The 24,998-nt window shown below is 43.3% G+C and overlaps 2 protein-coding genes across 4 annotated transcripts in view; both read left to right on the forward strand.

The window, feature by feature from the left end:
* Nucleotides 1-14,818, forward strand: part of DBT (dihydrolipoamide branched chain transacylase E2) — a 30,982-nt gene extending 16,164 nt beyond the window's left edge. The window contains exons 5-11 of the mRNA XM_080916398.1: nt 97-218; nt 4,220-4,436; nt 4,823-4,989; nt 9,470-9,547; nt 10,405-10,596; nt 10,716-10,787; nt 13,016-14,818. Coding sequence (XP_080772524.1) covers nt 97-218; nt 4,220-4,436; nt 4,823-4,989; nt 9,470-9,547; nt 10,405-10,596; nt 10,716-10,787; nt 13,016-13,183 — 1,016 coding nt within the window. The 3' untranslated portion in view covers nt 13,184-14,818. The remainder of the gene's footprint in view (nt 1-96; nt 219-4,219; nt 4,437-4,822; nt 4,990-9,469; nt 9,548-10,404; nt 10,597-10,715; nt 10,788-13,015) is intronic.
* Nucleotides 14,819-19,144: 4,326 nt separating this feature from the next.
* The window catches only part of LRRC39 (leucine rich repeat containing 39), a 28,063-nt gene continuing 22,209 nt past the window's right edge, over nt 19,145-24,998 (forward strand). For all 3 annotated transcript variants that reach the window (XM_080916378.1, XM_080916376.1, XM_080916377.1), the window contains exons 1-2: nt 19,145-19,279; nt 22,101-22,291. In XM_080916378.1, the coding sequence (XP_080772504.1) occupies nt 22,179-22,291 (113 nt within the window). In that variant the 5' untranslated portion in view covers nt 19,145-19,279; nt 22,101-22,178. The remainder of the gene's footprint in view (nt 19,280-22,100; nt 22,292-24,998) is intronic.

Here is a 24,998-nt window from a genome sequence, read left to right on the forward strand (position 1 = left end):
ATAACAAGCATTTTACTAGCACAGCCCTTTGGCCAGCCCTGCCACTAAGTTTTTGAAGAGGTGTTTCAGACTGAAGTTGTCTAACCTTGCTTCCAGATTCAGAAGAAGATGTTGTTGAAACCCCCGCTGTGTCCCATGATGAGCACACTCACCAAGAGATAAAAGGCCAGAAAACACTAGCAACGCCTGCAGTTCGTCGGCTGGCCATGGAAAACAATGTAAGTCTTCTTAAAATGGAAGTTCGAGACTACATAGAAAGTATACATTTGTATTTCTGGGGGGGGGGGGGGAGTTCTCTGTGAAATGGTTTGAACTGGGATTAATGAAAGCAGTTCCATTTGTAAAGTAATCATGGCACAGAAGCCCTTGGGAGGGTCGGAGATAGCTGGACTGTTAAAAGCATTTGCTGCTCCCGGAAGACCAGGGTTCTAGTCCCAGTCCTGGGGTGGATGGCTCACAACCACTCCCATCAACTCCTGCTCTACTGTATCTGATTGATACTCTCTTCTGACACCTAATAACACTTCGCACACATGTGACATAAATCCACACAATCATTTACACCAATAAAAATAAATTAAAAGCACCAGGAAGAAATGACAATATGAACTTTACACTTCATATTAATTGAATAATGTGCTGTGTTTTCCTTTCCCGGAGTCCAGTAGCAGTAGCAGCTAACATTTCTTAAATATTTCTAAATACCAGTGTCTTGGGGCTGGGGAGATAAGGTGTCTTGTGCGGTGAAATGCTTACTGCACAGAGCTGAGGACGTGAGTATGACCCCAGCGCCCACACAGGAAGCTTGGCGTGGTAGTGCACATGTGTAATTCCAACGTGAGGACGGAGAGTTTAGAGGGTCCCTAGGGCTCACTGGCGAGCCAGCCTGGTCTCAACTGGCAAACTTTAGATTTAGTGAGAGACCCTGTCTCAAAAAATAAGCTACTGAGAAATGACACTAAAAGTCTGTAAAAGGAAGAGAGTAAGAATGGGGCAGACACGGATGTGGTAACAAGACTCTACCAAATACACCGCTGAGACGGGAGGTTTGTACTGTCTTTGTCCATCTGTAAGTTACTCAGCTTCCCATAACGCCAACAAAATACCCCAAAGTGTTTCATTTGGCTCCTAGTTTTCAGTTCACAAGCAATCAGCCCTCTTGTTTTAGCTGTGGGGTGGCGCTGCACATCATGGTGGGAGTGCACAGAGGAGGGAGCTTACTCTCCTCAGCTGGGAGCTGCAAAGGTCCCACACTGGCACACCCGTAGTAACTGGAAAATCTCCCCGTAGGCTCCAACTCAAAGTCTCCACGTTGTCCTTCCTAATTCCACCAAATTAAACCAGTCCTTTATTTCATTCATTTCTTGTTTTTATATATGTATGCTTTTTATTTTTTCAAAGATAGGCTCTCATTACGTGGTCCAAGCTGGCCTCAAAATCACTATGTAGCCCAGGCTATCCTCATAATCTCAATTCTTCCACCTCAGTCTTGAGAGCTGGAATTATAGGCGATCCCCATCATTCTCTGCTGAGCACAAGCCTTGAACACAGACCTTGGGGGACATTCCAGATCCAGACTGTAGCCTATTCTGTGACTGTGCAGTGGCTAACAGGCCAGGCAGCATGGCTCCCTGACACTGATAGGAATTTAGATGTCTCAACCTCTCAGATAAGAAGCTACTGTGCAACCAGAGTGGGAAAGTTGCCAGTGCAGTTACACAGCTGGCGGTGCAGTGAGGCCAGAGTTTACCAGGGACTGTCGCCTCAGAACACTGGTGCCACTCAGCAGCCATCCCATTCATTACCTCAAGCATGTGTGTGCCAGGCCCCAGACACCATATCTGATTCTTACAACAGCCCTTCAGGGTGTTTGCATTCTTACTGTTTTGCTGGTGACAAAGGACAGGGAGGTGTGTTAACCTGTCCAAACCCAAAGGAAACAGCAGACCTGGGCGGCCAAGGGGAGTTCTGTTTACACAGCTGAGTTCTTCCCACTGCTCAGGGATGCAGAGAATTTCTGAGAGTAGTTGTTACCATGGTGGGAAAAGAAAACCCCAAAGTTAGTATTGCGCACATTGGAACTGTGGAAACGTTAGGACGGTTCAGTTTGTTGAGAGCACAGTGTTCAGAGGAGCACTCTATGATGCATTCTGCCTCGCGTGCTCGAGGGCAGATGGTCCACAAACTGATTTACACCACTAGCCCATTTTAGGGGGGAGTTTTAAATAGAGGCTAATCTCAGGCTCTGACACTTGCTATTGTAGCCCAGTATGGCCTTCAATTCACAATCCTCCTGCCTCTGCTTCCTAAATGGTAAGAGTATAAGTCTGGCTTACCACGCCTGGCTTCTCTGGCTCTAATTTACATTCATATTTTGTTTTTGTTTTTTAATGTATTCTTCTGTCATTCAGTCCATGCCTACCACAGTTTCCCCTCTCAGGCCCTGTTGTCCTACAGTCCCCCAGCCCAGATCCACTCCTCCTCATTTCCCTTCAGAAAACTGCAGGCCTCCCAGAGACATCAGCGATGCACAGCACAACAAAATATCATAAGGCTAGGCACAAACCCTTATATCAAAGCCATCCAGTAGGAGGAAGAGTCCCTAGAGCAGGGGAAGAGAGTCAGAGACACGCCCATTCCCACTGTTTGGAGGCTCACAAAAACATATGCAGAGGACTAATGCAGACCATGCAGGCTCTGTGATTGCTTCTTCAGTGTCCTTGAGCTCCTGTGAGCCCTGCTTAGTTGGTCTGTGGGCCGTGTCCTCCTGCTGTCCTTGACCCCTCTGGCTCCTCACTTTTTCCTCTCTATCTTCTGTGGGGTTTCTCTAGTTCCCAGAGTAGGGACTTGGTAGAGATCTCCAATTAGGGTTCTCTTCCCACCTAACGTTTGGCTGTGGGTCTCTGCACCCACTCCTATCAGCGGCCAGAGGAAGCCTCCCTGATGACAACTGGGCTAGGCAACTATCTTAGGGTTTCTATCCCTGCACATGACCAAGAAGCAAGTTGGGGAGGAAAGGGTTTATTCAGGTTATACTTTCACATTGATGTTCTTCACCAGAGGAAATCAGGTCATGAACCCAAGCAGGTCAGGAAACAGGAGCTGATGCAGAGGCCATGGAGGGATGTCACTTACTGACTTGTTTTCCCTAGCTTGCTCAACCTGCTTTCTTATAACCCAGGTCTACCAGCCCAGGGATGGCATCATCCACAATGGGCTGGGCCCTCCCCCCTTGATCACTAGTTGAGAAAATGTTTTACAGCTGGATCTCCTGGAGGCATTTCCTCAACTGAGGCTCCTTTCTCTGTGAAAACTCCAGCTTGTGTCAAGTGGACACAAAACCAACCAGTATAGCAACCTATCACATTCATATCTTTTAAAAATCAACATATATTAGTTATACAAAATAGTGAGTTTCATTAATAAGCAATAAGAATTGTATGAGAAGGACTGGCAGAGAGATGACTCAGCAGTAAAGATCCCCTGCTGCACTTCCAGGAGACCCAGAGTTGATTCACACAATCTACATGTCAACCAATAGCTGGCTGTAACTCTGGTCCTAGGGGATGCGGTACACTCTTTTGGCCTTCTTGGGCACCAGGCACACACATGGTACACAGATATACATGCAGGCCAAGACACACAGAACAAAGAAATAAAACCTTATTTTAAAAAAAAAAAATTATGAGCGAGCAGAGCACGGTGACCCACACCTTTAATTCCATTACTCAGGAGGCAGAGACAGGTGGATCTCTATGAGTTCAAAGCCAGCCTGATCTACTCCCTAAGTTCCAAACCAGCCAGGACTATTCAGAGAGACCTGTCTTTAAAAAAAAAAAAAAAAAAGAAAGAAAGAAAGAAACAAATAAACAAACAAAAAGACTTAGAGACTTGGAGAATTAAATGGACCAATGAGTAACAGTGTGTATAAAGTAACAACCACATACATAGGTCCTAAGGCTAATTTCCTAAATGATGAAAATATTCCTCAAAGTCTACCTTTAAATGATCCCACTTCTTTATATATTTCTTCTTTTGGGTTTTTGAAACAGTTTCCCTGTGTAGCCTTGGCTGTCCTGGAACTTACTCTTTAGTCCAGGCTGGCTTGGAGCTCAGAGATCTGCCTGCCTCTGTCTTCTGAGTGTTGAGACTAAGCGTGCACTTTAAACTTTGGTGGTAGGCTTATTAATTTTTAACATTAATATGTGTTCTGTTTTAGATTAAGCTGAGTGAAGTTGTTGGCTCAGGAAAAGATGGCAGAATACTTAAGGAAGATATTCTCAACTTTTTGGAAAAACAGACAGGAGCCATACTGCCTCCCTCACCAAAATCGGAAATCACAGCACCTCCCCCACAGCCCAAAGACAGGACCCTTCCCACGCCGATATCAAAGCCTCCAGTATTCACGGGCAAAGACCGGACAGAGCCCGTAACAGGTAACAGGAGTAGTAGTAGTATGAAACAGTATGTGCAGCATGAATAGCACTGATATGAAGCAGTGATGAATTGTTCGGGGATTACCTTAGGAGACGCATGTACATCGTATGATGATCTTGATTGTCTTTTGAGCCTGGGTCTCACTATGTAGCCCAAGAACTTGATATATAGACCAGGTTGGCTTCATACTCACAGACATCTTCCCACTTCTGCCTCCGCAACACTGGGATTAAAGGCACGAACCACCATACCTGACTTTCAATTCTCATTAACAGAAAATTTCAAATTCATCATGAAATTATAATAATGCAATGGTACAGTTTTTCTATTTTGTATTGAAAACTAATATTATTAGATTTATATAAAATGATTGAGTTTCTTCTAGGCTTCCAAAAAGCAATGGTCAAGACCATGTCTGCTGCCCTGAAGATCCCCCACTTTGGGTATTGCGATGAGATTGACCTTACTGAACTAGTTAAGCTTAGAGAAGAATTGAAACCTGTTGCTTTGGCTCGTGGAATCAAACTCTCCTTCATGCCTTTCTTCTTAAAGGTGAGTTTTACTCATTCCAAACAAGGCCCCAGAGGGACACTGCCACTTTGTTTTGTACAGATGTAGCAGGTTAGAAGGTTTGCATTAAAATACTACTTTATGCCATATCAGCAGACTTAGAAAAAAGGTCCAAGTCCACCTTCTCTTTGTTTCATAGGAATTTCACAATTGAAATCTGTGTCGTATTTTTATCTGCTTACGTCTTTTTTTTTTTAAGATTTGTTTTATGTTTAAGTGACATTTAGCTATTTACTCAGTGTGTGTATGTGTTTGTGCATGTGAGTGCATGCATGTGTGTACATTTGTGTGTTTGCGTGCTTGAGTGCACTCAATAGGACAACTTGCAGGAGTCTGTTTTCTCTTTCTACCTTGTGAGTCCCAAGGATGGAGCTCAGGTTGTCGGGCTTGGAGGAGGAGTGCCTCAGTAAACCCAGTGAACCATCTCGCCAGCCCAAGAATTATTTTGTTTGTTTTTGAGGCAGAGCTTCACTATGCATCTCTGACTGGCCTGGAACTTAGGATATTAGACTACTTTCAAACTCAGAGATCAACCTGCCTCTGCCTCCCAAATGCTAGGATTCAAGGCATATACCACATTGCCTGGCTGTTTATTTTTTAAGTGTGTGTATGTGTTTGTCCATGTATATGTGTGTGTGTTCATGTAAGTGCCCACAGAGGTTAAAAGAGGGTGTCAGTCAGATCTCCTGGAACCAGAGTTAACAGGCAGCTGTGAGTCATTCAACTTTCGTTCTCTGTAGGAGCAACACATGCTCCTAAGCACAGAGCTGTCTCCCCTCTTTAAGCTAAAAAGAGAAGTGCTGACAGTTGAGGAAAGATCTGGTTTGAGCTGAAAGGTGACAGGAAGTGGCCGCACATCACAGTGGGGATTTATGTCCACGCACCCAGCACATTCCTGAAGAGGCTTTTGAGAATGGTTCCAGTGCTGGGTCCTGGGACCATTGGCTGGCAGTGACATTCTCACTAACAGCCACTGCAAAGCAGCTGCTGTGTGTCATGGGTAAGCATGCTCCAGACAGTATCCCTTAAATCCCCGCATTCCAGACATGTAGACATTGCCTTCCCCACTTTCCTCTGAAGAAAATTAGACCTCAGAGAGGTTGAGAGTCTTCTTGTGGACATTAACAAATGGAAGCCACATTGTAGTCGGCTCTGCTCCGCTCTGGCCTCTTCATTCAGCATGGCTCCTCCTGCCCCTTCCTCACAGTCTGCCAGGACAAACCGTCTTTCACTCAAATTAGATCATCCCCAATTCTTTTCAACAGTTTCCCTTCAGTGCCTTTAGGATGGTTTCCCAAGGCCTTAGTGTGGCACACAAGTCTCTGCGAGCTGCCCCTCCAGTCCCTGGATTCTACAATTTTACCTGAAATGCCCACCAGGTCTCTCTCTCTATTCCTCTGTCTCTCTCCTCTCTCTCCTCTCTCCCCATTTTGTTTTTGTTGTTTTTGAAACAGAGTTTCACTATATGGTCCAGGCTGCCCTGGAACTCAGTCCTGCCCCGGCCTTCCAAGTGCTGGGACTACAGGCATGAGCCATCTCACCTGGCCTCCTCTTTCAAATATCTGTGCATCTTAAATATCGACTCCAGAGACCCTCTGTGGCCCCACTGTCACCAAATGCTGTTACCCTCTGTCGTGCATTTTAGTGTGCTGCAGTTGTTAGCCTTCTCCAGATATTGAGCCCCGAGACACAAACCATTCTCCTTTAGCATCTGCCCTACAGATGGGTGATCTCTACATGGGAGGTTGTGGATGTCTCCAAGTGAAAGGGGGACATCTGGACTCTGTTAAGGGGATAGAGAGTCACCTACAGAAGCGTCACTCAAGGCCTCCTTGTGCTTACCACAGGCTGTGTTTCTACACTGACTGTACAGAAAGAGGAGGCAGAATAAACTACCCTATGTACACCGCAGCCTAGGCCACTGTGCCTGGTCTGTACTGTGAATGAGGAGACATGGAGGAAAAGGAAAAGAAGCACCTCGCAGATGTGTGTGAGTGAGAGGACAGCTCGGGCTTTACGGCAATAGGTAGAACCTGAATTACCAAGGACAATGGTGATAGCATGAGCTCCTTAGAAGACAAATTGGTTTCTATTACTGTATAGCAAACCAACTACCACCAAATGTAGTAGAGTAAAATGTCAGTTGTGTACGGGTTCTCATGAGGCAAGCTGGGTATGAGTCTCCTGACCTTGGCGGAAATCTGGCCCTTCAACAGAAACTTGCAAGTTGGCCAGAAGGTGGCTGCTGTAGGAGGACCCAGCAGGGATGGCGTCTTCAGTATTGTCTCCCTTCTCCCTCCTCCTCCCAGTGCTCCTCTGTCTCGGCCCTGGGGCAGGGCAGGTGAAGAGAAATGGCAGAAATGCTCAGGCTCTTTTTCATTGAGCTTGCTCTGATCCCAGACCAACGTCAGTCACATGACTGCTCTGAGCTTCAAAGATCAGTCCCAAGGGGCACAGGTGCTGGGAGTCACGAAAAGCTGGAGTCATTGCTTCAACCTCCACACGCAGAGACTAGGAAATGCTTTAAGCTGATAGATAGCAGTTTGTTTCACAAAGGTTAAACAGGATAGAGTCAGTAACAGACCATTAGCATAGTAACTGCTGGCTTCTTCCAGTGTCCTAAGGCACTGCAAAGAGCGAGACCTGAAGGCTGTTAGCTGAGGAGGTGTAGGGTTGGACAGGAATTAGAGATCCTGAGATAGTCTGCTAAGAGACAGACTGCAGAGATTAGGTGATAAAGAGATGGTTACAGGAGGCTGAGGAAAGTTCTGCCCCTCCCTTGCACCCTCAAGGAAGCAGGGGGCCAATGTATAGCCTGAAAGGGTGAACTAGAGGTGGGGAATCTAGAAAATGTGGGGTGGACTGTGGAGATAGGCTGTGGGTTGGGGGAGGACTGAGAGGAAGACTGGCCAGAGAGGACTGCCCGGTGTTCCTGATCCTTCCTGTTCTGCCTCCCAGGGAAAGACCTGGCCCCTTTTGAAGCCAGGGTAGACCAGCTCTTTAACAACTGGCTCTTCTCCATTGTTCTAGTCACTGTGTTTCTCCACTGTTCTAGTCAAAATGAATAATCTCTTAGTAAGTTTTGTGAATTTTATTTTAAATTTAAATGTAAATTTTAAAACATTTGAAGATAATACAAAGGGGACTGGAGAAATGGCTCAGACGTTAAGAGCACTGACAGCTCTTCCAGAAGTCCTGAGTTCAATCCCAGAAACCTATAAACTATATGAGATCTGGTGCCCTCTTCTGGCAATAATAAATAAACCTTTAAAAAAACAAAACAAAACAAAAATCCTCCAAAGTATGAAATGGGGGGAGGGGGTTGCAAAAATATTATACTAAAAACCCCATTTGTATTGGTAGTACTTTTGACTAACTTTAGGTATAGAGTTTGTTTGATGGTGTTGGTGGTGGTTGTTTGAAGCAGGGACTCTGTGTGGTTACTGGCTGTCCTGAACTTGCTCATGGTCACTGCTCCAGTGCTGTGAAGAGACACCATAACCACAACCTGTTGTAACTAAACTGTTCACTGGAAAGATCTCTATCTAAACCCTCACTTTGTAAAAAAAATTGATTTGGGGTGTTATTCAAGACCCCCAGCCAGACAAACTAACATTTAATGCTACAAAAGTAAAGAATTACTCAGCAGGATTAGACAGAAGCCATGGGAGAGAGAATTCTTTTAAGAACAACCTTAAGCATCTTTATTTTGCAGTTTTAATTTTTAAAAATTATTATTCGGTTTTCTTTATTCATCAGCAGTATCATATATGTATGCAATAAATTTATCTTTGAAATTTAATGGAAGGTATGACAGTCAAATGTAATGTGTTAACCTTGTTAGTTCCTGTCATGACGTCATGAACATTTAGGATTGGGGAGACATTTTGCAATTAGGGAGATCAGCATATGAACTGGAGAGAATGATATGAAGAGAAAAGAAGTTTAAAGAGCAGGGGGAGATTGAAGGGGGCAAACAGGTGGGCTCTGCCAGCTCTGCTCTTGACCAAACCAAGGGCACCCATGGAACACTGGCCTCTAATGGTGGCTTCAAAACCACTGTTGTGTATTCCTCCTGCACAGAGAAATGGCATACCCGCCTTCTGGTTTTCAAATTCAGAGCCTATTTTTTAACTATTAGCTTGTTTCTCATAAAAACCTAAATCTACATGTCAGTGAGGAAATCACTTGGAATGAGACAGCTTGCATGGTTCTTTTGAAAATCCCTTTCATGTTTGCAATTGGCCTCCCCCACTGTATGAGCTGCATCATTTGTTTTTCCGTGGTTAAAGCAGCCTAGCTTCACCTTCCTTAGAGGTGAGACTTTCCGGAAGTGAGAAAGCTGGGCACACGTGGCCTTGAAGTAGAGTTCTACCCTCTGCTCTTCTACCTTCTACCTTCCAGTCCTCCATGCCTGTGTGAGGCAAAGGTGTTGACGGTGGATTATCTTTCTCTTCGACAGGCTGCTTCTTTGGGACTGCTACAGTTTCCTATCCTTAATGCCTCCGTGGATGAAAACTGCCAGAACATCACCTACAAGGTTAGCTATGCATTTTTGAAAATCCTTGATTTACTAGAAGATAGGATGCTCAAACAATGATCCTTTTCAGACAGGAAAGAAAGGTATAGCATAAGTCATTAAACTTAGGTTCAGTCTGTTGGCTTTGCTTTCACTGTTTAATACTGATTTTGTTCAGGTGTGCAGTCTTCCCCTTTAAAGTTTTGTTGATTTCCCATTTAAAATAGCGGAACCAACCATGTGGTAGCGCACTCAGTACCCAGCACTTAGGAGGCAAAGGCAGATAGAGCTTTGTGAGTTCGAGGCCAGCCTGGTTTACAGAGAGATTTCTAGGATAGCCAGGGCTACACAGAAAAACATTGCCTTAATAAAACAAAATTAATGAACAACTCTGTGGAACTATAAAAATGTGAAGTAGTGAAGAGTTACCCACCCAACTTAACATCCCAAAAGAATCGCCTCTCAAGATTAAGTTTCTGGACTTTTAAGGAAAGTATGTATAGGTTGGCATGTATATCTGCATGTGGTATGTGCCCATGAGTGGGTTCCGGAGGTTGCTGTCAGGTGGGTAGCCAGCAACTGTACCCACTGCTCTCCCCTCCCCCCAAACCATTCCTTCCAAGTTACTTCCATTCTAGTGAAAATAGCGACTTATTGTCTGGCCTTTCGGCTTTTTAAGGTATGATCTTGCCATATGGCACAGGCAGGCTTCAAACCATCAGTTTCTTTCTCAGCCTCCTGAATATTCGGATCACAGCACATCCTACATTAGCTTGGCAAGGTGGTTGGATCTCTGTTTTGGAAGGCAGAAGAGTTTATCTTTTCTTTGTTGTGAGCTCACGTGTTACAAGTTCTACTGGGCAATTTTTATCTCCTAGGCTTCTCACAACATTGGGATAGCGATGGACACTGAGCTGGGCTTAATTGTCCCCAATGTGAAGAATGTTCAGGTACGATCTGTATTTGAGATCGCCATGGAACTGAACCGCCTCCAGAAACTGGGCTCTTCTGGTCAGCTCAGTACCACAGACCTTACAGGAGGGACATTTACTCTTTCCAACATTGGATCAGTAAGTCATCTGTTCAAAGTTATAAGTATAACTTGAATTTCTGATCACAGGTTCCAATAAAATACAACTTGTAATCTATCAGGCATTCCCTGAAATATAAATTTTCCCATTCTTCTCAGATTGGTGGAACCTATGCCAAGCCAGTGATATTGCCACCTGAAGTAGCCATTGGTGCCCTGGGAGCCATTAAGGTATGTGTAGTGTGGAGCTGAGGACAATTTCAGTAAGTTGGAAGACTGACCATGAAGAAGACTCAGTATTGAAGGTTATCTCCCACTTTATGGTTTACATTTGTGAAGGTTAGCTCAGTACGCCCATTCCTTCTCTTGAACTAGGTCAGAGGTCACTGTGCAGTCAGTCCCAGCTGGCTCAGATTCTGGGTCCTCCTCCATTCTGTCCACCTGCTGAGTCTACAGGTGTGTGCCACCACACCTGGGTCCTCCTCCATTCTGTCTACCTGCTGGGATTACAGGTGTGTGCCACCACACCTGGCAAAATGCTGATCTCTGCATCTAGAAGTCACTTGTATGTTAAGACTAATCTAAGTGACTTAAAGAAAAATTATCTGTGGCCATGTTTGAGGACTCTTAGAAGTATAGGGTTATGACACTGTGTGTGTAGGCTGGTGTGTGTGTGTGATGCTCTGAACACAAACCACAGCACTTATGTAGAGGTAGAGAACAATTAAGGAATCAGTTCCCTCCTTCTACCACGTGGGGTCTAAGATTCAGACTCAGGTAATGAGGCTTGGCAGCAAGCACCTTTATCTGCTGAGTCATCTTGTCAGGCCTGTCTATTAAATCTAATAAGTTAGAACTTACATTTTGTATGTTTCTTATTTAGTAATAGATGAGGGTTTTTGCTTTGTGTGCATGCGTGCGTGTGTCTTCGTGTGCTCAGAGGCTAAAGTGTGTGGGTGTTCTCTGTCACTCTGCACCTGTGACCCATTCCTTTGACCTGTGATCTCTTGCTGAACCTGGAGCTTGAGATTTTTGACTAGGCTGACAGCCAGCAGTCCTGAGCCACCCTTCTGTCTCTACCTGCCCTGTGCTGGGGTCACAGGTGTGCAGGATCACACCCATGTTACTGCTAGGATCTGAATATCCGTCCTCATTCTGGCTCAGCAACTGTTCTTAGCTACTGAGCTGAACCATTTCTGTGGCCATATAGCTAAGTTTAATGTACATTTTGCTTTTTTATCATTTGCTTCTTGATAACAAAGATGGAACTTGGACATACTAGGCAAAAAAATGTTTGCTACTTCCAAAGCCCTTATGCATGTTTTTCAGAATGGCTTGGGATTTCCATTTTTAAGTTGGAGAAACCCTGATTTTCATGACCTGCTATCTGTCACCTGCTCTGGCAGTGACCACGTCTCCTGCCTCTCCCCCGACAGTAGTTATCAGACTGCTTTTCTGTTCCTCTAACACTCCCATCATGCCCCAGCCCCTTGCTGAGTGTTCTTGCTGCCTTCAGTGAGGAGTCCAAGTATTTTCCTTGCCTCAGTTCTCTTTCTGTAAGAGTATATTGTTGCAGTAAATATTAAAAAATATAAATTGATTTATCTCTTTACCAGCTCTGAGGTCTCACTCCTCAGGCCCGACCCTGATGTGGAGCCTCGAGCACCTCTGGTGCACAGTCCAAGCCGCCACCACGGTCCAACTTGTCCACACAACTTTCTTCCTTGGTGGTTTTCTGCTGCCTGTTCTCTGCCTCTGTCCTGGGGTGTTTCTCTACCCCCAAATCCCACAAACACAACTCTACAGCCTGATATAGCTTTTCATACAGGCTTATATATTCATCTCTCAATCCACAAGCCCTCTACACAACAAGATACAAACTGCCCTTCTATATGAGATACTAGACCTATAAAATCCTAATGTTCATAGCTATTTTACACCAATCAATATCACCTGGGTCTAGCTGGTCCTTGGAAACCTCCATTTTGCCAGGATCTTCCTCTGTCCTCCAACCCCTGAGACGTCTCCTCTCTCCACCTCCCTCGCCCCGCCCAGTCACTGGCTCTCCTTTATTTTACTAATTAAAATGGGAAGGTTCAGATGAAGTCACCTCCTAATTATGTGACTGGACAGCCCTTTTTTGGGAAAGTAGAATTAACATTAAAATACAAACAGATTCAGGACAATCTACAGTGCATAGCACACAGTGACTATGAATAAATGTTAACTATGTGAAATCTGGATGAAATTTAATGTAAATATTATATGTGGGACAGGAGAACCCTTGAAGAAATTAAAGCTTAAGATATGACCTCCCAAGGTTGGGGCAATCGGAGGCAGCATTTTCAGAAGCCCTGGTGGATGCCCACTCGTTGACAGGGAGGGGTGTTTTCTAAACCTCCTGTCATAGACTGGTGAAAGTTTACCCTCGTTTACTTCGTATTCTCCATTATTTCTAGGCTCTTCCCCGATTTGACCAGAACGGAGCCGTCTATAGAGCACAGATGATGAATGTGAGCTGGTCAGCTGACCACAGGGTCATTGATGGTGCCACCATGTCACGCTTCTCCAACTTGTGGAAATCCTACTTAGAAAACCCAGCATTCATGCTGCTGGATCTGAAATAATGGCGAGCAGGACGTCCTTGAACTTTGAAATTTCCAAAGAGTACACGAGGCCCCGCTGAGCCAGCGTGCATTCTTGTTACGGTTGCATTGGGAATGGTTTGTGCTGCCTTGTTAGGGCTCTGAAGCACAGTATAGGTCACTGACGCATTGGGCTTTCTGAGGAAAAGGAGCGGTGGGTAACGGGTCTCCCGGGTATCACACTGCGTAGGTCACGACGGGGCTTCCCATTATGGTGCTGAGATCTTTGTGTCAGTGAGTTGAAACAAGCAACAAAACAAAATTGATGTCACTAAATGTCACGGATGTCACTCAATGGTGGTGCACATACGGCACTTGCCCTCTTTCTTTCTAATTTTTAACTGATTTTTTAATGAGACTTTTAAGTTATACTTTTAAATAAATCAGGGAAAGGAGTTTATATACAAATAAGTTTTCATTTCCCTATAGTCAAGGTAACTTCTACAAAGTAAGTGCAATTCTGCTCTCTTCAGCTAGTGAGACATAGACTCTCACCTTAGGTGTAAAATATCATCTATAAATGCCTTAAAGCTATGCATTAGGATTCGTTAGAGGGGTAATTTGGTCTTAATTGTAGTTTGCAACCAAAAACGGCTATAAAGGTAACGGTTTAAAGTGGATAGCCTTGTAGAGCTGCGGTGACACGTGGCATCTTGCTGGGAAATACTTGACTTTGCAAACTCGCTTCGTGATGTAAAATACCATAAATCCAGCATCACTGGCTCTTTTTCTTTTCATACTTAGAGATTTATTGCCTTCTGATTTCATCGACCTTCAGCTAAACCTGAGAAAAGGATGTGGAATCTGTCTGTCCTCCCATCCCTCAGTAGGAACATGAATAAGGAGAGTCAAATGGGCATAAAATTAGTTTATACAGAAATGCTACTTTAATCAGGTAGCATCAGGATGATTCTGATTTAAGGCTGAGCAAGCCTTTATTTCAAGCACTTGAGAAGCAAAGACAAGTGGATCTCTGTGAGCTTGAGGCCAGCCTGCTCTACAGAGTGAGTTCCCAGACAGCCAGAGCTATACAGAGAGACCCTGTATTAGAAAAAATAAAAATCAAAATTCAGTATTCTGAAATCTTGGTTTGGGGGTTTTTCTTCTAATATTATCTAATTAAATATATATTATTATAAAATTACTTATTTGAATGAAGGTTTTGTGGCAGGAGAAAAAAGGGTCATTTTAATGTCTACTTGATTTTTTCCAAAAATGGAACTATGTTATAAATTTAGTAAATGCTGTTTGGTTGGAAATTCACATCATGAAACCCATTATTTTTACATAAAGGAAATTAAAAAAGAAAACCAATTCAGAACAGGCATTGTGTCCATAGGCCTGTAACCCCTAGACTTGGGAGGCAAAGGCAAGAAGATTGATTCATGGCATGAGGCCATGTTAGGTCATGTATAGTGAGACTTCAGAAGAAGGCAAAACTACAGATAGCATAGAGTCACACACTGTTATCTATAAACATTGTTAACATTGAGATATATGTATCTGTATACATAGATAAGTATTCTTTTATAAAAATGAAATGTATCTACTATTTTATAATTTGATTTTTAAAATTTATCCTTACAGTATAGATACCTTTATATGTTAATAAACAGTTCCACATAATCAGACTTGGTATGCTGTTAGTAGCTCACTGTGTATATATTTGCTATTTAGTGGGGGGTGGGGCATGGATGCCACAGGGAGTGTATGAGGTCAGACAACAACCCACGGGAGTTGCTTCTCTCCTCCCACCAGCAGCCTCTACCTGATGAGCATCCCACTGGCTCACCTACTCAGCTCCTACTGTGGGTGTTGGTGTCACTGTCTCCCCAAAAGCATGTGTTGGTGTCAGCTTTAGTTGACCTATGCAGATCTGCCTGTGATCTGGAATTTGAGGAGATTAGAAACCGGGTAGACTATGGTTGAATCCAGCAGACAGCTTTACTTTCAGAGTGCTTTTATACACAGATATAACAAAGAAAGCAATGATCCAAGAAAGCTTTGAGTTCAAAAATACATGTAAATAAACACCAGTAAACACATACTAAATATTCAGAGCAGCCCTTTTCCAGAACTTTCTCAGGACAAACCAATTTAAACACAATTGCCTGTACTATAGACTATGTCCAAGGAAGCACAAAAGCAATAAAACGCCATATTCAGACTCAGGGCACACTAAGAACATGTCCTTTTACTAGGTAGGATTCTTTAGCTATGTTTCAACATTCAACAAGAATAAACATGTCTTATAAATTGAATGCAAATATTTGTTGCAGGTGGCAAGGAATCGTGTCCAAGAGCAATCCAGGAAACAAAATCCACTTGGGGCAAAAGGCTCTGCCATTGTCTACCATCTGTCCTTCAACCCTGGTGTGACACTTAATAGTGTAGCCCAGATACAAAGTGTTGGTAGACCAGATACTTAAGTTATGAGGCACCAACTTTGTGAATAGATTAAGGCAGGCTGCAGGACTTTATGCTGTGAGTTGTGTCCCTTGCACCATACTGTGATGCATCAGAAAGGCCCTCACCAGCTGTGACCACTAGCGCTTGAATTTCCCAGTCTTCTTGGACTGTAGAGTAAACCTTTGTTCTTTGAAAGTTACCCAGTCTCAACAATTCTGGTTTAGCAACCCCAGACAGAAGGCTTTGTTCCTTTCCTGCACATGCTTTGTGAAAACCTAGGATTGGGCCATTGTACCCTTCCTTAACTCTAATCCTACTTGATAAACCATCTGACCCCAAATCAGGACCTACTTCACCCCAAGGGCTAAAAAATCCTCCAGCCAAGTCCTTGGCAGATCTTTTTCCATGTGTACTTCTTTGGTGGAACGCAGTTCTGGCATGAGGAGGCTGTCTGATGCAGGCTTTACGGAGCGCCATGTGGAATGTTATAACTCAAAGCACAGGCAACAGCTGCCACTGGTGATGAGAGGAGATGAGAGAAAAAGAACGAGAGCAAGTGGACAGCAAGAACTTAGGTTCTAACAGTAACTAAATTTATCAGACAAAAAATAACTGATTTATAATACATGGGGAAAAGCTGGGCCAAGGTAAGAAGGGGTTCACTCGCACTGGGTAAGTTGAGGCAATCTCCTTCCAGCACTTAGCATGGGTGGCCTCCATCATCCCCTCAATCGAGTACTGTTACACAAGGCTGCAAACAGTTTAACTTGACATTTGCTTCAGGACGCTTCCATAATAGGTCTAAAAATACAGTAAGTCCAGAAGGACCAAGATTATAGAAAGGAATTTCAGGAATGTCACTAATCGAATAGTGACTGCAGGACAGCGTGCTCTCTTAACCACTGAGCTATCACTCCAGTTCCCAAAAGCGTCATTCGAAAAAACACAATCATTTCTCATACGGCTTGTGTATATTACAAGTGATCATAAAGGTCAGCCTGGACCCTTGTACTCGCGGTCCGAGCTGTGTAGAAGGCTGAGGGAAGTGAATCCTTTGCGCTCTGGAGCTTCAGACCAACCGGAGCAATGCGGAAAAGACCCTCACCTGAAAAATCAAGTAAACTACAGTAAAACTAGGGTCTGGAGAGATGGCTCAGCTGTTAGGAATCTCTGTTGCTCTGGAAATGGAACCGGGTTGGTTCCCAGCCACCCACGGGATGGCTCATCTGTAACTCCAATTCCAGGAAGTCAGGTGCTATCTTCTGACCTCTCTGGGCACTGCAGACATACACACAGGTGACACACTCGTGCACATGAAACAAGTCAATCTTTAAAGAAAAAAAGGCAGAGAAAACTAAAAAGACGAATGAAAGTGTCTCCTCTCCAGCAGAATGTTATTCCTAGAGCATACTCAGATAAACTTTAAGGTTGTGATGATGAATCTAAAATTTAAATTCTTGTGACATAGGAAAGTTCTCCATAGTGTTTTTGGAAACGTGAAAAGAATATGGTAGTTGTTTTTTCTGAAACTGATCATAAAATTTTCTGAAAAGCTGAGCCAATATCAGAAAACAGTGTTACATAATTCACACTAATTTTCTTGTGAAAGGTTAATTATTTCCACAGAACTAAAAGTGGTCCATCAATATAAAGCAGAATGAACATCTCTCCTTAGTTTGCTGTGCACTTGATACCTTAGCATATGGGAAAGGGCTGATGAGTAAATGTGTGTTTATGCTGATGAGTAAATGCTGCTCACTTGGTGGCGTGCTTGCCTAAACTGCATTAATCAGTAATCCACTATGGTGGTACATGCCTGTAATCCTAGCACCCCGGCTGATGCAAGGAAAATCAGATGGAAGGTAAGTGTTGAGAACGATATGAAAATACTTGCATTCTCTGGTAGGAAGTGTACATTACTATAGCTTTTGGAAAACAATTTGGGTAAAAATATCTCAATCTCTTTGCCTCTGTCTCTAGGGTCTCATGTGGACACAAACTTGACAAAATCCATTATTTTTTGTAAAAACAGTAAATGTTAACAGAACATGATAATATATCATTTTATAGAGCTATGGGTGTAGCTCAGTGGTAGAGTACTTGCTGAGCATATGGTAAGATCCTGTGTGCTGGACTAGAGAAATGGCTCAGAGGTTAAGAGCACTGACTGCTCTTCCAGAGCTCCTGAGTTCAATTCCCAGCAACCACGTGGTGGCTCACAACCATCTATACTAAGATCTGATCCTAAGCTGCTCTCAAACTTGCCATCCTCCTGCCTCAGCCCATCAACAGACATATACTATTGCCTGGTTCCAAGGTTTCTTGACTGCAGAAAGATCTGACATCAATTCCTGTGTGTGGGCTCCGCCCACTCCGCGCACCCCGCCCACTGTAAGCATTCATGCAGGCAAAATGCTGTATACATAATAAATAAATCTTTAAAAAGAAAGATCCTGTGTTCTAATACAGCACTAAAGTATTGTATGTGTGTTTGTGTGTGTGCGCGCGTGTGTGTAGAAATAATATAAAAATGAGATTTGTTATCTTTTAAATTTTGTCTGTGTATAGATGTATACAAATTTTAAAAACCAAATGTATAATTGTCTCTTTTGGTGGGAAGGGGTTTATAACAGTGTTTCTCTGTGTAGCCTTGGCTGTAGCTCTGTAGACCAGGCTGGCCTCAAACTCACAGAGATGTGCCTGCATCTGCTTCTCCAGTGTGTTGGGACTAAAAGTGTGTTCCACTACTGCCTGGTGAATGTATAATTCTTAGGAACATGGAATTAGGTCCTGTCAATGGCAGCCGAGAGATAAAAAGTGAAAGTTAATTAAGTCTGGAAGTTAATTAAGGCTTGGGAGTGTACCTGAAAGCAGAGGGGGCGGGCAGGGCTTGACCTGATCATCAGAATGCTCTCCCCAAAACTGAAGCTTAGGTGCAGCACAAATTGGAGTTCCTCAACACGACATACCTTCCTTGTTCATTCACCTGAGGTACTGGGGCTTTTAGTTTAAGGTAGGGGGCTTTGTCCTGTTGCACATCAATGTATTTTGAAGTTGCTTTGCTTCAAATAGACCCATTACATTCTGTTAAATATGTAAGATCTGTAAATCATGAAAAGTGGACGGACTTTTAGAAAGAATCTTTTTCTGGCTCTTAGAAATAGTTCTCCCTCCATGGGGATGGAAAGATGGCACTGCACTGAAGAGCACTTATTCCTGAAGACCCAGGTCATTTCCCAGCATCCCTGTGATGGCCCACAACCATCCATAACTCTAGTTCTGGGGGATTCAGCATGTTCTTCTGGCCTACTGGGCACTGCCATGCATGTGGTACACAGCCATACGTGCACACAAAACACCCCCACACAAGTTAATCAATTTAAATATTTTTAAAAAGTGGTTCTCCCAGAGAGTTTTCTGGTGTTTGTAGGGACACACTCACATACATTATCAGCTGAACCTTTGCACGGAAGCCCCACGTGATCCTTGCTATTCTCAGCCTTGTCCGTGAGCTAAAATTAGAACTGAGCTGACGTTACTTTTCACTTGGTCACAGCCTGACAGGCCGATTTAGTCATTTGGATCCGCACTGAGGGAACAAATCACCTTGTGATCTGATTCTAGCTGAAAATCGGGGAGCTCTGACTCCATCTGCAGCATCTCCCCATGGTAAGTGCTTTTCTGAAACAATTTTCCTCTATTTCTTCTGCATAAAGAAGTTGCCGGTGATGATCTCATTGAAGAAGTATACCGACTGAACAAGCTTCTGAGCCTTTTCAGGGGGCTGTAGTGATCCCCATAGTCGTCATCCTCTGACACACAAGAGACAGGCTTGCCTGCAAGTTAGAATTTAAGGTTGTGTTTCTTCAGCTGTTTTAAGTTTCGGGAGCAGCTGCCCCACTGGTTTTATGGCAGGCACACTGACCTGGCTGCTGTGCTGCGAGCCTCTCCTTCACAAAGGAGTTAGATGCAGAAGTGCCTTGTTACAAACTTGGTTTGTTTATGAGGCAGATTAGGGAAACTAGTATTAGACATGACCAATACTTAGTGTCAAACAATGAAATAAGTTAACAAATGAGAGTTTATATTAAGATAATACAATATGGAGATAGCTTGCATTCTTTAAATCTTTTAATTTTACATTGCTAAAAGTATTTAGTACACACTTCAGACATGCCAGGCACTTAGTTCCCAGTACCTGTTTTTTGGGGTTCCTTCCTCTGCTCTCCTTTTATCTGCCCATTCTTTCTGGCCTCTCTTTCTCTCCTTCTTTTATCCTTCTTTCCTTTCTTATTTTAGCAAGGTGTTGTGATGGCTCCTAAGCTGCTCTCAAACTTGCCATCCTCCTGCCTCAGCCCATCAACAGACATATACTATTGCCTGGTTCCAAGGTTTCTTGACTGCAGAAAGATCTGACATCAGTTCCTGTGTGTGGGATCCGCCCACTCCGCCCACTTTCTGCACTTCCCTCGCCAAGTCGTATTCTTCTTTTTCTGACTCGAGCCTCAAATAATTTTAATTTAAAAACTACAGTTTAGACAAGATTAGCTGAACATTCTGGGCCTGGCAAATGAAGATATCCAATGGAAAAGCAAAATTCCGTAATACATTCATTTTATTATTATTATTAATTCTTATACTATTTTGAACAATCATTGTTGGGGGACACTTGTTCATGGTGAGTGGAAATTATGTACACTGTAAGTCTCCTATGCTCTCCTCAAGTAGTCCCAACCAGCGTACAGTTCCACCAGTGCACGGCGCTGGGGGAAACTTGTCTCACTCAAACTTTCTCCAATACTTGGTAGAGTCAGTCTAGTACAATCGGTCATTGTGATGGGGGACACATAGATAGTTTACTATGGCTTAATCTATAAAATCTTAAAGCTAAGCACAATCTATGGCTTTTTTGCCATTTGGGTTTACTGGGGCTTTTTCAACCTTACTGTTCTTAGTTGATTGCTTTTTTTCTCCCTTCTTATTAAATGTCAAATGTAAACAATGGGTTTTACCACAACACCTTGATGCATACATACATGTACCATGCTCTGGTCACAGTCACACTTCCTGCGGCCTTTTCTGTACTTTCTGTCTTCTGCACGAGCTGTGTCCTGCTTCCTAAAAGTTCTCATGAAAATGTAAAAAAGATATTTACTTATTATGTTGTTTCTAAAACATGTATTTCTGTGTGTTCCTGTGGAATTGTGTACCACGTGCGTGTGTATGCGTTTGGAAGCCAGAAGAGGACATCAGATCCCCATGAACTGGAGTTTAGGCAGTGGGAACCTTGTGATGTGAATGCTGAGAACCAAACTTCAGTCCTCGGGAGAGGAGCAAATGCTCTTAGTCACGGAGCTGTCTCTCTAGCCAACTATTTTTTTTTAAACAGGCTTAATTAATTTTCTTGTGTGAAAGCCCCGCGTTGTAGGCACAGCTGAGGCCCAGGGCCTCTGCATGTTGTCAGGCTTGGTGGCAAAGCACCTTTACCTGCCAAGCCATCTTGCTAGGCCCCAGACTTACCTGATATATCTGTTGCTTTGTTACTTTCCCATAGTTGGGTGCAAGTCTAGTTGCCGGTTTTCATTAATGTGGATGACAGGATAGCAAAGGAAACGGATTGGGCCATAGTTCCTTCTCTGACCACGGGTGCTCCTTTAAGGGTTAGTTTCTATGAATATGAAGGCAACAAAAATACTCATATCAGCTCTTGGCCTCTTGCCTTCCTACTCTCTTGGCCTCTTGCCCTTGCTCTTCCCCCTGCTTCTCCTCTCCCCATTCCCCCCAATTCCCGCCTCCCTCCACATGCTCATGGCCGGCTTTCACTTCTCTACTCCTCTCTGTCTCTCTGTCTCTTTCTCTCTCTCTGTGTGTGTGTCTCTCTCTGTCTCTCTCTCTTTCTCTCTCTCTCTCTCTCTCTCTCTCTCTCTCTCTCTCTCTCTCTTTGCCTCTACTACCCTCTTAACCCTCCAACCTCCATGACCTGAATAAACTATTCTGTACTAAAAAAAAAAAAAAATACTCACATCATATTTTCACAGGTTTAAAATAAGGTATGTGCTATTGGGTGCACACACCTAATCCCAGAACATGAGTGGCAGAGACAGGTGGAGATGGAGTTTGAGGCTAACCTGGTCTACAGAGTGAGTTCCAGGATATCCAAGTCTATACAGAGAAAATCTGTATCAAAAAGCCAAAGAATAAAATAAAAAAGACATGCATGCAAATACATGTTGAATAGCTGGGTGTGCAGGTGTGCACCTGGATCCACACATACTTGGGAAGCTGAAGCGGGAAGAGCTTCAGCCCAGGTATCTGAGCATCACGGTGGACGCTGTCTCTGAGTAAACAGTGAGTGAACGAAGGAAGGAACAGATAAATAAATGTAGTTTTGGAAGACACAGTATCCAACCAATATTACCTCTTATTCCTGTAATGGTGCTCATTAATATTCTGAAACATGATGTTTTTGTGCCCCATCTGGTATACTTAGGTCTTTTCTGAGGTGTCTTGTGACTCAGCTCTTCAGAACTTAATGAAGTAGATGACGTGACTACAATGTGGAAAAATCATGACGGAGAGTGTGGTTTGTACCGGGGCCGTCAGTGCTGTAAAGGAAGTCTGGGAAGAAAGAATAAAGAAACACCATGAAGATGTGAAGCGAGAGAAGGAATTTCAGCATAAGTATGCTGTGACGCTGTTTTAGATTAATGGAAAACTTATCATCTCATATTTGAAAACGATATTTAGTAAGAGCTTCACTGAATTTGACTGATTTTTATTTGCTGAAAACTTAAGATATTCTTTTTTAAGAAGCTTTACTTTTATTTTATGTATAAGAATGTTTGACTGCATGTAGGTCTATCTACATTTGTGCAGGTACCCATAAATCCCAGAAGAGGGCACTGGATACCCTAGAACTGAAGTTACAGACAGTTGTGGGCTGCCCTATGAGTGCTGAGAACTGAATTCAGGTTATTCAAGAGCACTGAAGAACATTAAGTGCTCTTGACTACTGAGCCATCTCTCTAACCCTTAAAAGAGTCTTTACATTTTTTTCTATTATTATTCTTATATGCATAGGTGTTTTGCCTGCATGTATGTCTGTGTATCTCTTGTATGCAGTACCCTTGGAGGCCAGAAGAGGGTGTTAGAGTCCCTGGGACTAGAGTTATAAATGATAATGAACTACCATGTGAGTGCTGCATAGTCCAACCCTGGTACATGAAAAAAAAATTTTAGAAGGTGTTGTGATTTGAATGAGAATGACTCTCATAGGCTTCTATGTTTGAATGAGTGGTCCTCAGTTAATGGAACTGTTTGGGAAGGATTAAGAGGTGTGATCTTGTTAGAGTAGGTGTGGCCTTGCTGGAAAAGGTGGGTCACTTTGAGGTTTCAAAAGCCAATGCCAGGTCTAGTCTCCCTCCACTCTTTTTCCCCCTTCCCTTCCCCTCTTATTCCCCTCTCCTTCTGCCTGCTACCTCTAATCAGGAGGTAAAAATCTCTCAGCTAATGTTCTATTACCATTCTTGTCTGCCTCCCACCATGATGATCATGGACTACTAACCCTCTAAAACTGTAAGGAAGCCCCAAATGAAATGGTTTCTTTTATAAGAGTTGCCTTGGTCATAGTGTCTCTTCACAGCAACAGAGTTTTAAAGCAGTGGGGAAAGGAAAGATTTGGGGGATTGGGGAGATAGTTCGGTTGGTCAAGAACTTGCTTTACAACCTTGAAGACCTGAGTTCAATTCTCAGCACTCACCTAGTAAAGCCAGGCATAGTGGTACTAGCTAAGCATGTAATTTCAGTGCCAGGGAGGCAGAGATAAGAGATCCCTGATCAGCCAGTCTAGTCTAATTGGTAGTAATTTCAATATTCCAAAATAACAGAAGATATTGTCTAAGAGGAGGTGCATGGTGTGTCTGAGGATGGAATTGATATTGTCCTGTGGCTTCCACACACATGTTCCTGCACATGTACACAGATATGCACCTGTTCAAACACATGAACTGGTACACACATGCATTTAAAAAAAAGACATTTATAGAGAAAGAAGGTGCCAGGTACAATAAGTAGAAAGATTGGGTGCTGCACAGGCTCTTCTTCCAGGATGAAGACATGTCTTCTTATCTCTAGTCATGCTGACCTTGACTGCCTTGGGCCAGTTCCTGTAATTCCTCAAACTTCTTATTCTTTTACAAGATAATCTTCCCAGCAATATACCTGCTTTGCTTAGTTGATATGCAGAACTAAATATAAATATGGTGTTGGGGTAGCACCAGGAGACAGAGGCAAGCAGATCTCTGGGGGTTGCAGGGTAATTAGGGCTACACAGTGAGAACTGTCTGAAAATGGTAATAGTAATAATAATCATCATCAACAGAAGGCATCACACACGGTGTTCTGTGATGGCCATCAGACCTTCTGGTTCTGTGAATTTAAAGAAACCCGGTAGCACACTTTCCTAACATGCATGAGAACCTAGATTTAATCCTCAACAATGAAAACCAATTTAAGGAAAGATTTTCAGTTAGCATCTCAAACTCTTTTTTTTAAAAATATTTATTTATTTATTTATTATATATAAGTACACTGTAGTTGTCTTCAGACACCAGAAGAGGGCATCAGATCTCATTACAGATGGCTGTGAGCCACCATGTGATTGCTGGGAATTGAACTCAGGACATCTGGAAGAGCAGTCAGCGCTCTTAACCGCCGAGCCATCTCTCCAGCCCAGCATCTCAAACTCTTAAGAACATGTTTTGTTTAGAATTTAAAATGCCAGGTACAGAAGGGGAAGTAACGTGACAAAGGAAAACTCCCAAAGCCAGGACTACTTTTACAACAGGACACTTGTGGCGCTGACCACATTTATAATTCTTGCAAAGCAACCTTTCATCTGATTTATTTTTTTATACAATTTTTTCTTCACACACACCAGAAGAGGGCATCAGATCCCATTACAGATGGTTGTGAGCCACCACGGGGTTGCTGGGAATTGAACTCAGGATCTATGAAAGAGCAGCCAATACTTTTAACCACTGAGCCATTTCTCCAGCCTTTCCCCTTGCAAATTTATTTATTTTGTGTGCATTTGTATTTTGCCTGTATGTATGTCTGTGTGAGGTGTGAGCTCTTGGAGTTATAGACACTTGTGAGCTGCCATGTGTATATTAAGGATTGATTGAACCTAGGTCCTCTGGAAGAACAGTCAGTGCTGTTAACCACTGAGCTATCTCTCCAGCCTTCATCTGATGTCCAATGCCATTGGCTCAGTGGTTATTTTTTTCAAAATTACATATAATTACACCCCCTCTTGTCTTTCTTCCCTTCAGCCCCTCTCATTCTCCCTTTACCCTTTGCTCTCTCTCAAATTCATCCATGCCATCGT

This window comes from Micromys minutus (assembly GCF_963924665.1).
Source record: "Micromys minutus genome assembly, chromosome: 4".
NCBI lineage: Eukaryota > Metazoa > Chordata > Mammalia > Rodentia > Muridae > Micromys > Micromys minutus.